The sequence below is a fragment of the Heteronotia binoei genome, chromosome 18 (assembly GCF_032191835.1).
Source record: "Heteronotia binoei isolate CCM8104 ecotype False Entrance Well chromosome 18, APGP_CSIRO_Hbin_v1, whole genome shotgun sequence".
In the NCBI taxonomy this organism is placed as follows: domain Eukaryota; kingdom Metazoa; phylum Chordata; class Lepidosauria; order Squamata; family Gekkonidae; genus Heteronotia; species Heteronotia binoei.
In genome coordinates this window covers 18,358,742-18,373,782 of record NC_083240.1, presented here as the reverse complement: position 1 = coordinate 18,373,782, position 15,041 = coordinate 18,358,742, and the positions used below count along the sequence as shown (strand labels likewise).

General features: G+C 43.7%; 1 protein-coding gene across 1 annotated transcript in view; it reads right to left on the bottom strand.

Moving 5' to 3' along the window:
* The window catches only part of DNAJC16 (DnaJ heat shock protein family (Hsp40) member C16), a 43,789-nt gene that overhangs the window by 4,958 nt on the left and 23,790 nt on the right, over positions 1–15,041 (bottom strand). Inside the window, exons 11-14 of the mRNA XM_060258941.1 lie at positions 10,479–10,555; positions 9,490–9,570; positions 9,266–9,361; positions 1,476–1,643 (exon numbers count right to left, since the gene is read on the bottom strand). Coding sequence (XP_060114924.1) covers positions 1,476–1,643; positions 9,266–9,361; positions 9,490–9,570; positions 10,479–10,555 — 422 coding nt within the window. The remainder of the gene's footprint in view (positions 1–1,475; positions 1,644–9,265; positions 9,362–9,489; positions 9,571–10,478; positions 10,556–15,041) is intronic.

Genomic DNA, 15,041 nt, shown 5'->3' with positions numbered 1-15,041 from the left:
GCCCTGGAGGAGAGCATCAGAACACACACTTGAAATTGCTCATCGTCTCAGATGGTACTCACTGCTGGAAAGGGAGGTCATGTCATCAGCTGCTGGCTCTGCAGATTTGTCGTTTTCCCATCTTTTGTTTGGTTACATTCATTCTCTAAACCGCCTACAGCACCTTGGCAGAAAAGGAGTGGTGGGGGAGGGGGAAGGAACTAAAGGAACAGTCCAAAGGCAGGGCTAAAGTGTACCCACTGGTCATCTGCAAGTCCTCTGGATGGGATTCAGAGAGCAGAGGGTTGTACTTAAGATTTTTTCGGATCTGAGTTCAGGACACTACTGAGCCACGAAGCTTGCTAGGTGACCTTCGGCTCCCTCAGCGAACTCAGCCTGATCTACTTGGTACGGCTGTTGTGAGGATGAAGGGTGTGGGAAAGAAAGTGCGACATGGCCCCAGAAAACAAGACTATAAATCATTGAAATAACTTCCTCTGCCCATCTTTCTGTCTCGCTTGTGAACATGCACCAAGGGAACCAACGTGGCAAAGCTCTGGTTTGCTGAGCATGAAACGAGAGCTACCCAAGCTGGTGGGTACAGCCAGCCGTGGGCGGGCGGGCATCATCAACTCTGAAAGGGAACACAGGATGCACCTCCCAACTGCAGGCAACCCCTCCGAGGCTATCTGGCTCTCCCTCACAAGCACGTTTCAGTCACGGAAAAAGCAAAGCAGGATGCCAAGAGGGCGCCTTGAAGTTTCAATCCTCCATATGCTTTGGCTTTGGGATCTCCAGGACAATGCAGAGCCAATGGCTTCCTTTCCCTGCTAGAAATGATGGCCCCAACGATGGTTCAACATTCCAGCCCAGATCCAGGAATGTCCCTTTCAAACGCTGGCATGGAGGCAAAGAGGATGCTACGTTACAGGATTCACAGTGTAATCCTAAACAGAGTTACTCCAGTCTGAGCCCAACGAAATCAACAGGCTTAGACTGGAGTTACTTTTCTTAGGATTAAACCAACAGAGTATTTAATTCTGATGGGTTGAATAATCCTTAGCCAAGGCTGCATTCTCTCTGTTTCTTGACTTGTGCACAGGACAAAAACCCCATAAGCACACAAAACCCTTTACGTTTAAATTCAGAGAAGAGCCACCGGAGCTGGGTTCTGGTCACTTTTTCCCAGTCTCAGTTTTTAATCCACAGAATGGGAACAGTAACACACTTGAAAGCTCCAAAAGGCTGCCATTGAAGAGTGCAAGGAATGGAAAAGAATTCTGCCCCAAGACCCAAACAGGACGAAAACATGTCAGAGTGATAGTCTTACTGGGGCGGGGTGGCTAGCTCTCCTTAGGAATTAATATTTAGCTCCGTGGGAAGGATGTTGCAAGAATGCACTCATGCACTCTTTCCTCCTGAGGCTTGAGAAGAACACAATCCCGTGTTCTTCACACTGTGTAATTAGCTTGCAGCAGAAAGCGTCCTGTACCCACCCGGTAAAGGTGTACACTTCCAGGGCAAACTTCTGAAGCAGGGGCGTTTTTGTGGCATTTGAAAGTATCAGCACCACGTTCATGTGCCCAGGCCTGAGGCGCACCAAGTTGCTCACGTAGGTGATATCTGTTAGTTCCGTCACCTCCACAAAGCCTTTCTTGGGAATCCTGAAAAGAATTGAAGACAATGTATGGGATTACCGAAGAACTGCACTTCGGAAGTACGTTGGATGTTGTGCATGAACCATAAGGAACTGGGGAGCCATCTAAAAATCATCTGTCCATCAAGTTGTGGAATCAAAGGTTAATAGAATACGCTCTTTGGAATGCTTAAGGCAAAGCAGGTCTGAGAATCGGCCTTTTTGCTTCTGGTGCAAAATTACCAAACGACATTTTTCTTACTATCCCAGCAATTGGGAATTTCAGTCTTGAAGAGACAACGCATAAACTCGGAAGAACGCCCCCCCCCTTTTTTTATGAAGGGTCTGGTGAGAATCTTAGAAATTACAGTTAATTTTAAAGTCAAATTAGTTAGACTAAGAAATATATGCCCATTTACTTTTAATCTCTCTGACCTATGTTTTCTGTACATTTGTGATTCTTGTTTACTTAATTGTTTCATGAATCGTTATAGATTATTTTAAATAAAAGCTTTAAATTCAAACACTGATTTGGGGCTAAGAATACAAGGTTTTCCTACTAAGCCTGGAATAAACAAGCTTCTAATCTCCTTGGTCAGGAGGCTGGAACCTCTTTAGTGGGAACTGTCATCCCCCACACAACATGGTGGGTTCGTTAGCTGTGCTGAAACGCTGCCTCAAGACAGGGCATTTTCACACATGCTGAATAATGCACATTAGTGATCATTTGCAAGTAAATTTACTGTGAATTTCAGCAGATTGTGTGTGTTAAACAATTTTATTTGGTAATATATGGTAATCATATCCAATACTAAAAATATATATTAATAAACACTTACTACCTTCCCCATACATTACACTTTCCCCACCTCCCCTCCCCCCAAATCTTGACTTCCGCCGGTGCCAATTACCTAAAATTCTAATATCAGAAGGTATTTTTAACTTTAAAAGAATCTTAATTAAAAAAAGGAAATCTATATATATAATTTTGCTGAGAAATAAACAAACACATTTATTATACTTTATAAAGTCCCACCCAGTTATTATAGTTCATCTTCTTTCTTGTCCTAAAAATCTAGGTGGCATTCTCAAAAATAGCCCAATGTCCTTTTACTTTCCATTCTGTTTCTATATATCTTCTGAATTTATCCCAGTCCCTTTTAAATCCCTCTAAATCATAGTCTTTCAAGATTCTTGTAAATTTATCCATTTCACTCCATGACATGACTTTTACAATCCAGTCCCATTTTTCTGGTATTTTATCTTGCTTCCATAACTGCACATATAATGTCCTAGCAGCTGAAAGCAAGTACCAAATTACAGTTCTATCTTCTTTTGGAAATTTCTCCATTTGTAATCTCAATAGGATAGTCTCTGGAGTTCTCTTAAGTTCATATCCCAAAGTTTTAGAGATTTCTTGTTGAATCATTTGCCAAAACTGTTTCGCTCTTTCACAAGTCCACCACATATGGTAGAAAGAATCTTCATGCTTTTTGCATTTTCAACATCTATCTGGCATCTTATTATTCATTTTTGCTAACTTTTTAGGAGTCATATACCACCTATACATCATTTTATAACAGTTTTCTTTAATATTATAACATGTCGAAATTTTCATAGAGTTCTTCCACAAGTATTCCCATTTTTCCATCTGAATTTCTTTATTAACATTAATTGCCCATTTTATCATTTGAGATTTTACTACTTCATCTTCAGTAGACCATTTCAGTAATAGTTTATATAATTTTGAAATCAACTTTTCATTATCTCCAAGCACAACATTTTCTAATTCAGTTTGCACTTTCCTTATTCCTTCATTTTTAATATCATTTTCCACCAAGCTCTTTATTTGTTGCATTTGGAACCAGTCATACTTATTATTCAGTTCTTCAGCTGTTTTCAACTCTATCTTGCCACCCTGTATTTTTAATAATTGATTATATGACAACCATCTTGCTTCCCCCGTCTCCACCGATATTTTATTTACTTCTGCTGGCACTATCCACAACGGTTTCCTTTCATCTCCATATTTTCTGTATTTCATCCACGTATTCAACAAATTACTTCTTATATAGTGATGAGAGAAAAAACCATCCATCTTTTTCTTCCCATAAGCGTGCCAACCAAATTTATTTCCATAACCTTCCAATGCTAAAAGTTTTCTATTCAACAAAGTCACCCATTCTTTTATCCATACTAAACATACTGCTTCGTGGTATAGCTTTAAATCTGGTAGCTGAAATCCTCCTCTTTCTTTTGCATCTATTAAAACTTTCATTTTAATTCTTGGTTTCTTTCCCGCCCATACAAACTCTGAAATTTTACTTTGCCATTTGTTGAATTTTTTACTTTCTTTCACTATTGGAATAGTTTGGAACAAATACATAATTCTTGGTAAGATATTCATTTTTATTGCAGCTATTCTTCCAAGCAATGACAAATTAAGTTTATTCCATTTTACCATATCTTCATTCATTTTATGCCACAGCTTTTCATAATTATTTTTATATAAATCAATATTTCTCATTGTAATCGCCACACCCAGATACTTTACTTTAGAGGTAACTTCGCATCCCGTCAACTCCTGCAGTTGTTTTTGTTTACTCCCTTGCATATTTTTGCATAAAAATTTTGACTTCTCTTTGTTGATTTCTCCATATTCTTGTATCTTAGCTAGTAATAATGGCGTTACTTGTATAGGATTTTCATTTATAAACATTACATCATCTGCAAATGCTCTGTATTTGTAAGTAAAGCCTTTTAGTTTCAAACCTTCAATTTCTTTATCTTCCTGAATTTGCATCAACAAAACTTCATTATAAACAACAATGGAGAAAGAGGGCAACCTTGTCTTGTTCCCTTACTAATTATCATATTCTCTGTAAGATCCGCATTTATGCAAAGTTTTGCATACTGTTCCGTATATATTGCTTTCACCATTCTTATAAAGCTTTCCCCCAATTCCATTTTTTCCATCACTGCAAACATAAAGTCCCAGTTTAAATTATCAAAAGCTTTCTCTGCATCCACAAAAAATAAAGCGACTTCTTTTTCTGGATGTCTGTCATAATATTCTACAATATTTACAACAGTCCTTAAGTTGTCCCTAATTTGTCTTTTGGGAAGAAATCCTGCTTGTTCCTCCTTAATAAAGTTCATCAAGTATTGTTTAAATCGTTCTGCTAAGATTCTTGTATATATTTTATAGTCATTATTTAACAATGAGATTGGTCTGTAGTTTTTTACATTCGTGACATCTCTATCCTCTTTTGGAATCAGCGAAATTACTGCTTCCTTCCATGTATTTGATATTTTCCCCTGCAGTCTTATAACATTCATCAGTTTTTGAAGCTTTGGTGTTAACTCCTCTTTGAGAGTTTTTAAAAAATTTGCTGTATATCCATCTGGACCAGGTGCTTTCCCCATTTTCATTGAATTGCTGCTTCAATTTCTATTTTTTCAATTGGCTCATTCAAAACTTTTTTCATATTCTCTGTTAAGGGGGCTATTTTAATTTTCTTCAAATATACTTCCATCTTCTCTTTATCTTAAAACCTTTAAACAATTTGGCATAATATTTAAAAAATTCTCTTTTGATTCCTTCTTGATCCACAATTCCTTTACAACCAACTACTATTTTGTTAATAATTTTATTTTCTCTCTCTTTTTTTTAATTTGCTGAGCCAAATATTTTCCAGGTTTATTTGCTCCTTCAAAAGATTCCTGCTGCAATCTTTTCAGATTCCATTCCAATTCTTTATTTAACAAATGTCTCATTTGTGTTTGAAGTATTGTAATTTCCCTCATAATTTCCTTTTCCCCAGGTCTCTTTCTCAGCTCTCCCTCTTTTTTCTTTATTTCATTCTGAATGTCCAACAATTGTTTTTCCTTTGCTCTTTTATCTTTATTGTTCAGTGTAATCAATACCCCTCTCATTACTGCTTTGTATGTATCCCAAACCATTTGAAATTCAATATCCTCATCATTTATTTGGAAGAAAGCTTTAGTTTCTTTCTCTAGAGATGCCACTATTTTTTTATTTTGTAGTAAATCTTCATTTAGCCTCCATCTTCTCACCTTTTGGGTCAACTTAGTTGACCACAATAATGGATTATGATCTGCTCCTACTTTAGGTAAGATCTCTATTTTCTTTGTAATAAGACCTAAGTCTGTTGTACCTCACAATATGTCGATTCTTGAAAAGCTATTATGTCTTGCTGAAAAAAAGGTATAGTCCCACACTTCAGGGTTGAACTTCCTCCATATATCTTCCAAATTTTCTTGTTTAACTAATTTGAAAAAGGACTTTGGCAATTTCCTTTCTTTATTATTTTTCCCCCAGATCTATCCAATGCATTCTTAATTGTTCCATTAAAATCCCCCATTATCATAATTTGTTCATATGCCACATTATCCAATTGTTGTGTAATGTCTTTTAAAAAATTATCTTTTGCTCCATTTGGTGCGTGCAGTCCCAATAGCAACGTTTTTTTCCCATTTACTGTTATTTCCACCGCTACATATCTCCCATCATTGTCCTTAAAAATCAATTTTGGGTTCAATTCTTGTTTGATATAAAAAAAATCACTCCTCTTTTCTTCTGCTTAGCCAGTGAAAACTATTCAAGCCCCAATTGTTTATTCCCTAAAAATTTATAATCCTTTTGTTTAATGTGTACTTCTTGCAAACAAATTATGTTACAATTTTGCTTTTTAATCCAATGAAATGTTGCCTTTCTTTTTTGTGATGAATTTAATCCATTTACATTCCAAGATAATAATTTGTAATCCATCATGGTTCAAATTCTTTATGTTCTTCATAAAAACTACGCAGTTCTTGTGCATTTGTGATTGTGATCCTTTTCCCTTGAAGTTCAAAACTCACACCTTCTGGTAGTATCCACCTATACCTTATTTCATTGTCTCGTAATTTTTTGTCAGTTTCTTGTATGTCCTTCTGTCAGTTAATACTTGTCTTGGCAGCTCCTTCATGATTCTTACTCTGCTGCCTTCAACTGTCAATGTTTTCCCAAAATTTTTATTTATGAACTTCCCCACCATTTCTTTTGTCATGAATTTTACAACCACATCTCTTGGTAAATTATTCTTTTTGGCACAGAATGGATTAACTCTGTACATATAATCATACATATTCCTAGTACCTTCTAGATCTTCCTCCAGGAATTCTGCAATAATTTTCATTATATATTCCTTTAAGTCAGTTTGTTCATCTTCAGGTACTCCTCTCAGACGAATCTGAGTTTCCATCAGTTTGCAGTCATGTATTACCACTTTCTCCTGTATTTTTTTCAAGGTGGAATCATGTGCTTTCACTCTCCCCTCCACTTCTTGCACTTTTTTAGATGTTACCAGAGTTTCATTTCTGAGATCCTCTATATCTTTTTTCAAATCTTCAGTATCCTTTCTAATTTCCTTTTTGGAGGCAGTTATTAGCTCTTTCATCCCTTTCATCATCCTTGCTTCCACTGCATCCAATTGCTCCTGCATCTTCTCCAGTGAAGTAGCCCTAGTACGTATTGGCTTATGGTCTGACATGCAAAAATGCTAAAAAAAAGTGTCCTCACCAAATTAAAATCCAACTATCAGGTTTTAAAGAATAAATGTTGCTTCTTTTCAATAAGCCTAAAATCGCCGTCCCTGGAGCCTCCTAAGCTCAAATATAATTTTTTAAAGTTTATATTTTTTCCAAAATGGCGGTCGCGACTTTTATGTCCCTTTTTAAACTTTTTCCCCCCACTTTTTTCCGGAGGCTTCCAAAGTAATTTTAACAATAATGTCCAATAGTATTTACCTTACAAATGTTCAAATTCACCAGTTCCACGGTTTTCAATGCCTCAAGTCCTTTTAAATAACTTTTAAAATTTTGACCTTCTTGTAATGGCTGCCGAAGTTTTTCTATGATTTCTCAGTCCTAGAGTAGGCTGGCTGACTCCTAATTTTCCCTTCTTCACTGAGTACTTCCTGCTTTACTTGCCACCAACTCCTGTTCTCGCTGGTAGAAAGATCTCACGATGCTTGTAACATACTTCCTGTATTGTCTGTTAAAACTGCAGCTCTATGACAATGGGGCTTTCCAACCGCAACCACAGGTATGCAAAACAATTATTTTCTTTTCTCTTTTTAACACTATCCTTAAGTATTTTACAGTCCCAATTTCGCCCCTTCTCCCCTTCTTTATCAATAGCTTCTATATTCAATCTTCCACCTTTTAAATTTTAATTTTTACAGTTTTTATTGGTCCCGGAATGAAAGATAACGATCTGTACCTTTTGCTATGGTTATCCAAAATGGCTCCGGTCTTTCATAAATTCAGATGTTCAATAGAATCAAAGAAGGTTTGGATCTTGACAAGCTTAAGTCAATTGAATGACTCTGTAAACTTCTGTAGACGCTGGTACGCAACTCGTCTCCAGAGACCCTTCAAAGCTTCAAAGGAGCCCCCCCACCTGGGACTCACTCTAAGCCAAAGTTAATCTCAGAATTTTCCAAGCATGTCTTGGACTAATCTCTAACTGAGAAAAGTAGGCAGTAGGCATTGGATTGCCTTTTTGTACCCTGAACAGAAGTTCCAGTCTGCTCCCCTACAGAGAAGCAGTTCAGCTTGCCATTCTCCAACCCCCGGAAGTCCTGAATTTCGGCAGATTGTGAGAGGGAAGGCAGGTAGGGTTGAGCCAGTGCTCAGCTCTTGCAGCCATTTTCTTATACACATAGGGTAATGAGCATCACTTTGGGGTTCGCAAGGAATTTCCCTTCAGGCCAGATTGGCCCAGGAATCCTGGAGACTTTGTTGTCCTCCTCAAAGCATAGAGCAAGGGTCACTGGGAGGAGTGGTGGGGGTAGTAGCTGTAAATTTCCTGCATTGTGAAGGGGGCTGGACCAAGGATAACCCTTGGGACCCCCTTCGAACTCTATGTTTCTAAGTGATCTGGCCATTTTACAAAGTAAAATCCAGTTGCAAAGTGCATTACCCAGCGTGTGTGAAACTGCCCTTAGTTAAGGAATCTCTGCTAGCAGGCCTTGGGAAGACCAAGGGGAGCTGGCTGGACGATGCCTACAGTAGTGGACCTATGCTCTAAATATTCATGGATGCTTAGGCATCTCCCAGGATGACAAGAAGAAGACGACTGCAGATTTATACCCCGCCCTTGTCTCTGAATCAGAGACTCAGAGTGGCTTACAATCTCCTATATCTTTTCCCCCCACAACAGACACCCTGTGAGGTGGGTGGGGCTGAGAGGGCTCTCACAGAAGCTACCCTTTCAAGGACAACTCCTGCAATAGCGATGGCTGACCCAATACCATTCCAGCAGCTGCAGGTGGGGGAGTGGGGAATCAAACCCGGTTCTCCCAGATAAGAGTCCGCGCACTTCACCACTACACCAGACTGGCTCAAGGGGCCGCTCTTCAGTAGCAGGGCACCCACTCTGACTACAGAAAGTCCCAGATTCAAATCCTAGCATTTGCAACTGAAAGACTCTTTTGTAGTGGCAAGCAAAACACCCCAGTGAGTCAACCCAAGCCAGTAACCGTGAGCTGGGCAGAACCACCGACGGTTTTAGCTTCTCACACACGTATCTTCTTGCCTCCCTGCCTGTACCCTGAAGAAATGGGGGAAAACATTCAGGGGCACCTGCTATCTTTTGTGAAGCTTGTGTCATTCTTCTCGCTCTTTAAGGGGGGTTCGTCTTTCTTGGGAGGAGGCGAATCTCTCTCGTCACCTGAGTCGCTGTAGGACAAAACAAAACAGCAACGAAAAGTGAAAATTAACATCGATTCAGAACTGGAGATCGAAAATGCACAGAGAGAACGAGGGGAGGGGGGCGGAGGAGAAAGCCTGAACAATAACCTGCTTACCTGAAAGCCTGAATAATAACCGTCCCAAAAAGAATGAAGAGGGCTGAGAAGATGAGCGATAGGAGGGGCATCATTTCCCGCCTGCAAGAGATGCAATGAGTGAAGGCCAGCCGCAACTGGGCGCCCACAGCCCGATCCCTGCTTGGTCTGGGAACTCCCCCCGCAAAACAGGATAATGACCAGGCTTCCAAAGGGTGAAACAGGAACAACTCAGGGACTAGTCCCCATTTGCATCTTTATAAGCCACCTTCCTCGTAACATCCTCACTTCCTCCTCTTGACCGCCCAAGAGCTGCATGCCTCCACCTTGACACCTCATCTTGGCTGGCTCCTGGGCACAGGCTGGCTCCTTCACACCAACACTCACCTCCTTTCCTACCACGGCTGCTCTTTGCAAGGGAGGCCAGGGATGGAAGAAGATGCCTGCGCAGTGAAGGCTTCCTAATCAGTCCTCTCAGGCTTTCCCCTCTCCAAACCCAACTAGTAAGCAGGCTGGAGGTTTGGAAGGGATGGGATGAGAGATGCTCTCCCAGAGACAACTCATCGCAAGAAAGGACTGTTGCCTATTAGTGGCTCAGGAACTAAAAAGATGGCAGTGTTTCTGGGGGGGTGGGGAGTGGGGAAGAGATATCAAACACCTCTAACTTAAGAAGCCGAACCTATCCCCCCTTCAAATTCTGTAAAATTTGCAATTGTGGTAATATAGCAAAGTTGGGTTCCAGAAAGCTGAGGCCTTTGGACTGATTCTGCTGAATTCTCCTGTCTTTAACCCGGGAAAGTTCTCAAGGGAGATGGAGCTTGGTTCCTCTAGTCTGGCCACTTTTCCCCTGAAGGAATGCACCCTTCTGATCCCTCACAAAGTGTCACGGGCTGTTTTATGGATCACGTACCCAAGGCCAAAAAAAGGTGCAAATTCAACTTCCATTGTTTGATTCTTAACACAGAACTCATACCAATTGCTGTGTTTGATTCTGAGCACAGAACTCATACCAATTGCTGTGGAAGAGGCTGTCCCAGCATTCTGACAGATAGTCGGCAGCAGAATAGATCCAGCGGAGAAAGAAAACCTGCACCAGAAGAGGAAGGATGCGTTTTAGCGCCGCAAAGTGCACTCTCTTCCTCTCTGCGCCACAACTACAGAGAACACTTTTGGTTACACAACCTCAAGGGCTAGGGCTCAACAGTGGCTGCTCTTCTGTCAGTTTGGCGGCACAACAAATGTGCTGAGCATGGGGCTGTGACCCCGTTAACTCACCCTCAGTTGCAGAATCTGGAGCTGAATTCAGGGCCATAGCCAGGATTTGGAAGGTTGGGGGGCCTATAAATTTTTCAGGGGGCACTCTGCGGCTCCACCCCATAGGCTTCCCTCCCATTCCCATCAATTAAAACTGCCACACATGATTTGGGTGAAGGGGACGGGAGGGCAGCAGCTACCAGGAAAATGAAAGGTCCCCTGTCCAAGCACCAGTCGTTTCCGACTCTGGGGTGACGTTACTTTCACGTTTTCACGGCAGACTTTTTTACAGGGTGGTTTGCCATTGCCTTCCCCAGTCTTTTATACTTTTCCCCCAGCAAGCTGAGTACTGATTTTACCAACCTTGGAAGGATGGAAGGGTGAGTCAACCTTGGGCTGGCTACCTGAATCCAGCTTCCACCGGAATCAAACTCAGGTTGCAAGCAGAGAGTTCAGACCACAGTACTGCTGCTTTACCACTCTGCGCCACGAGGCCGCTAATAGCAGCTACTAGAGCACCACTCAAATAGCGCGTGGGGTTGGTGGCAGAAACAGCCACCAGCCTCCCCGCTCCTGGAGTTAAAGGGCCCCACGCATTATTGGAGCAGAGGTGAAGGGAGGGCAGCGGGGGTGAGAGAGGCAAGGAGGGAAAAGAAGACTTCTCTTCCCTCCCTGCCACTCTCGTCATTGCTGCCCTCCCTTCCCCGTCACCCAAATCCTGCATGGTGTGGGCAGCAGAAGCAGCCCCCAGTCTCCCACATGCCAATTAAAGTGTCCATGGATCAGCTGATCTGCGGGCTCTTTAGTTCAGTTCAGTTCAGTTTGCTTTATTATGGTCCGTGACCAAATACACAGCACAATGCAGGCCAACAACAACCACATAAAAATTGTAAAAATCAAGATGGACCTAAATAGGTAAAACGTAAGATATTTAAAAAATAAATGTGAAAATAAAATATAGGACATTAGTATGAATAATGAGATATGACAAATAATACAGTAGTGGTCAAACATCCTCTAGCTTAATAAATATAGTACATATAATAAAAAATTTAAAAATTATACAGCTCCAGAAAAAATATTACCGTATTTGCCGGTGTATAAGACGACTTTTTTGCCCTGAAAAACATGCCTCCAAGTGGGGGGGTTGTCTTATACGCCGGGTGCACTCCGCCGCTGCCCGGGGAAGGAAGCCCTGAGGCGGCCACGGGATGCAGCGGCAAGAGCAGCGCCCCGAAGCCAGCCGCGCTCTCGCCGGGCCCCATGGCCACGCAGGGCTCGCCGCCGGTGCTGCTCGGGAAGAGGAAGAAGCCGCCTGTACAGGACGAGGCGGAGAATGCCGCGCTCATGGCCCCCACCCCCACACACACCACCCCACACCCGGACCCTTCCCTCAGCGCCTCAGCCATAGGGAGAGGGAAGGGGAAGGAGGCCCGCCGCCACCTCAGCCGGCAGCGCCTCACTCACTCACTGAAAGGCACTCAACCCTCCCCCTTTGGCTCTCGCGCGCACCCGCACAGGAAGGGATTGGAGCCCGCCGGACCCCGAGCACGGGGCGCGCCAACGTCATGTCACCATGCGGGCGGGCAGGAGCGCTCTCTCTCCCGTTTCCTCCTTTTCTACCTAGCCTCCCCATACCTTTTGTGTGTCAAAGTGGCTGACAACGGGATGCAACTGCGCCTGCATTGTATTTTTATATGTGCCAGAAAACAACCAAAGTACAGCATTTTTTAAATAAAAAAATCAGAAAACCCATTCATTTGGGTAGATAACTCCAAAATGGGAAAGGTTCTAAGATTTTTCTCCTCCACTCTAAACAGGGCATTAATTCTAGCAAAAGTATTAACATTCTATGCAAAAAAATTCCATTAACTCACCTTTAAACTCTCTTGGCTATCTTCCATCACAGAAAGAAAAATCTGATTAAAAAGTTGCTCAGGAGGAAAACAACAAAAGTAACTTGAGAGCAGTGCAGAGACCTTTTGGGAGCATTAGCTGCTGAAACCAAGAGGCTGGTCAGTTGAAAAAAGGAGCACAATAATACTTCAGGATACTGCTATCTGAGAAGGACTGGCTGTGTTTAAATTGAGGGCAGGGTTTCTAAATGGTTGCAAAAGTTGCAGAAAGGGTGTGGGCAAGGATCAGTTATAATATCGACAATTTCTATTTGAAATAAGATAAGTTCCAGTTTGAGAGGGAATACTTTCATTATTTTGCCACCACCCTTCGCCAAAAAAATAATGGCTTTTAAAAAGGCTTTTCTGTTTAACAAGGTTAGGTGTATATTTACTCGTTTCCCGTTGAACCAGAGAGCTAGAAACAGCCACACCTTGGCACACAAAAGCTCTGTGACTCAAGACATTATGCCATCTAGTGGTAGGAACTATAAGTAATCGCTACGTGAAATTTCTTAACAGGGCTGAATTTTAAAAATTAGAATTTATTTTTCTGAAAAGTTCTCATAGTGAATCCTCCAGCATAAGGACCACATAATTACATCAAAAGTTTGCACTTGTCATTCTCACCGAGTCAATCCAGCAAATTGAATACTTGGCATTATTATAGACTGCGCAACATATACCAGTATGTTCCTCACAGTACCTATAGCAGCTCTGTAAGACAGGCTGTCATTTTTCAGACTGTAGATGGGGTAAGCAGATGCAAAACTACAGTTAGTTAACAGAGAAAGATTTGTAGGAGACAGGCCTCACAGGGAAAAGCAAGCTACACTTACAGAAATTCCCACTTTTACAAGGTAGTCTTATATGGCGAGTATATAACAAACTCTATATTTTGAGTGGAAATGTTGGGGGGGTCGTCTTATACACCCAGTCGTCTTATACGCCGGCAAATACGGTAACTAGAATACACTGGTTAAAATTACAATCTGTTACCTCGACATTAACTTGTAAGAACCATAAAATGCAATTTGATTGCATGGGAACACAATTTGGCAACTTTATGCATGGTCTCTGTATTTCTATCAGTTTCAGTAGCATTTGTGATGGTATACACAGAGTACTCAGGCATTTAAGAAAAGATAAAATTCAAGCTTGGAAATATTCCAAAAACAGTCAGGGTGGCCAGATCGTCCCGACCACCCGGGAAAGTCTCGCCCCTGGCCCCAAATTCCCGCCTCACGGGTTGGCTTAGCCGGGACTAAGCAAATCCCGGGTTCGCCAAAATCCGCCGCTCTCACCTAGTCCGCCGCTCGCGCATGCGCGGGAGCCGACTCTCCCGAGAAGCCGCTTTCCCCCTCCTCTTCCTCCTCCCCTCCGCCTTTCCCTTTGGATTTCTCTCGTCGCCTTCGAGCTGAGGCGCGGCGGCGGGCAAGAGGGGCTGTGGCGCGCTCGAAGCCTCTCCCCTTACAGGCAGTAGAAAGGAGCGGGCTTGCGTTTGCCACCGGCGGCAACCCCATAGCCGCTTGAGCGCCACCTCGCCGGTGGCCGCCATGGCCTCGAGCGGCGGGAGGAAAGGCCGGGAGCGAGAGCCGCCTGAGGCGGCGGACGAAGAACTGCCCATGTACCTGGCGCGCCCAGGCACGGCCGACCAAGTCCCCCGCCAGAAGTATGACGGGAATCCTGCCTTCCCCCGGGGCTCGACTTTGCAAACAGGGCTCCGGCTGTCAAGTCAGCGCAGCTTTGCAGCAGCCTCTCCGGCGGCGGTGAGCTCGGGCGGCTTGCAGCGATCCGGCGGCGGGCATCCCGCGGCGTGCATGCAGACAGACACCATCTCCTCGGTGCGCAGTGTGCGGGTGTGTGCAATTCAAGGGCTTGCCCAATGCACCCGTTTGCAACGCCGGGCGGGCGGCTTCTTTGCAGCGGAGCCGCCGCTGAGCCGGGCAGGTGCGGCGGGCGGGCAGCGAGCCAGAGCCTTTAGCTCGCCTTCCCGGTGCTACAAAAGGGCCGGCGCCAGGCTGCTCCATGCCCGCCGCCGCGGGACTACCTGGCAGAGGCGCGGCGGGCGAGCAGTGCCCAGTGGTGCCGATGCTCCTGGGCGGAGGAAGGGGTCGAGAGACAGACCCCCGGCGGCGACAGTCCGGATCTCAGGCTCCGCTGCCGCATCGGGGGCTGCTGCTGCCCGGGAGGATCAAGCCATGCCCGAGGCGCCGTCCTCTTTCCCTCTGCCTCTCGGCTCGCTTTGCAGCCGGCCGTGAGGATTACAAGGTAAGAGCGGGGGGGGGGGGGGAGAAACCCCATGGGAGGTTCCTGCCCTCCTCTGACGTTGCTGGGCTGGAGATGAAGGATGGTGTCGTTCACCAGCTCGGGCTCTCTGCCCCCGGCCCTTCCGCTGCTGCTCTCAAGGTTCTGCAGGAAGCA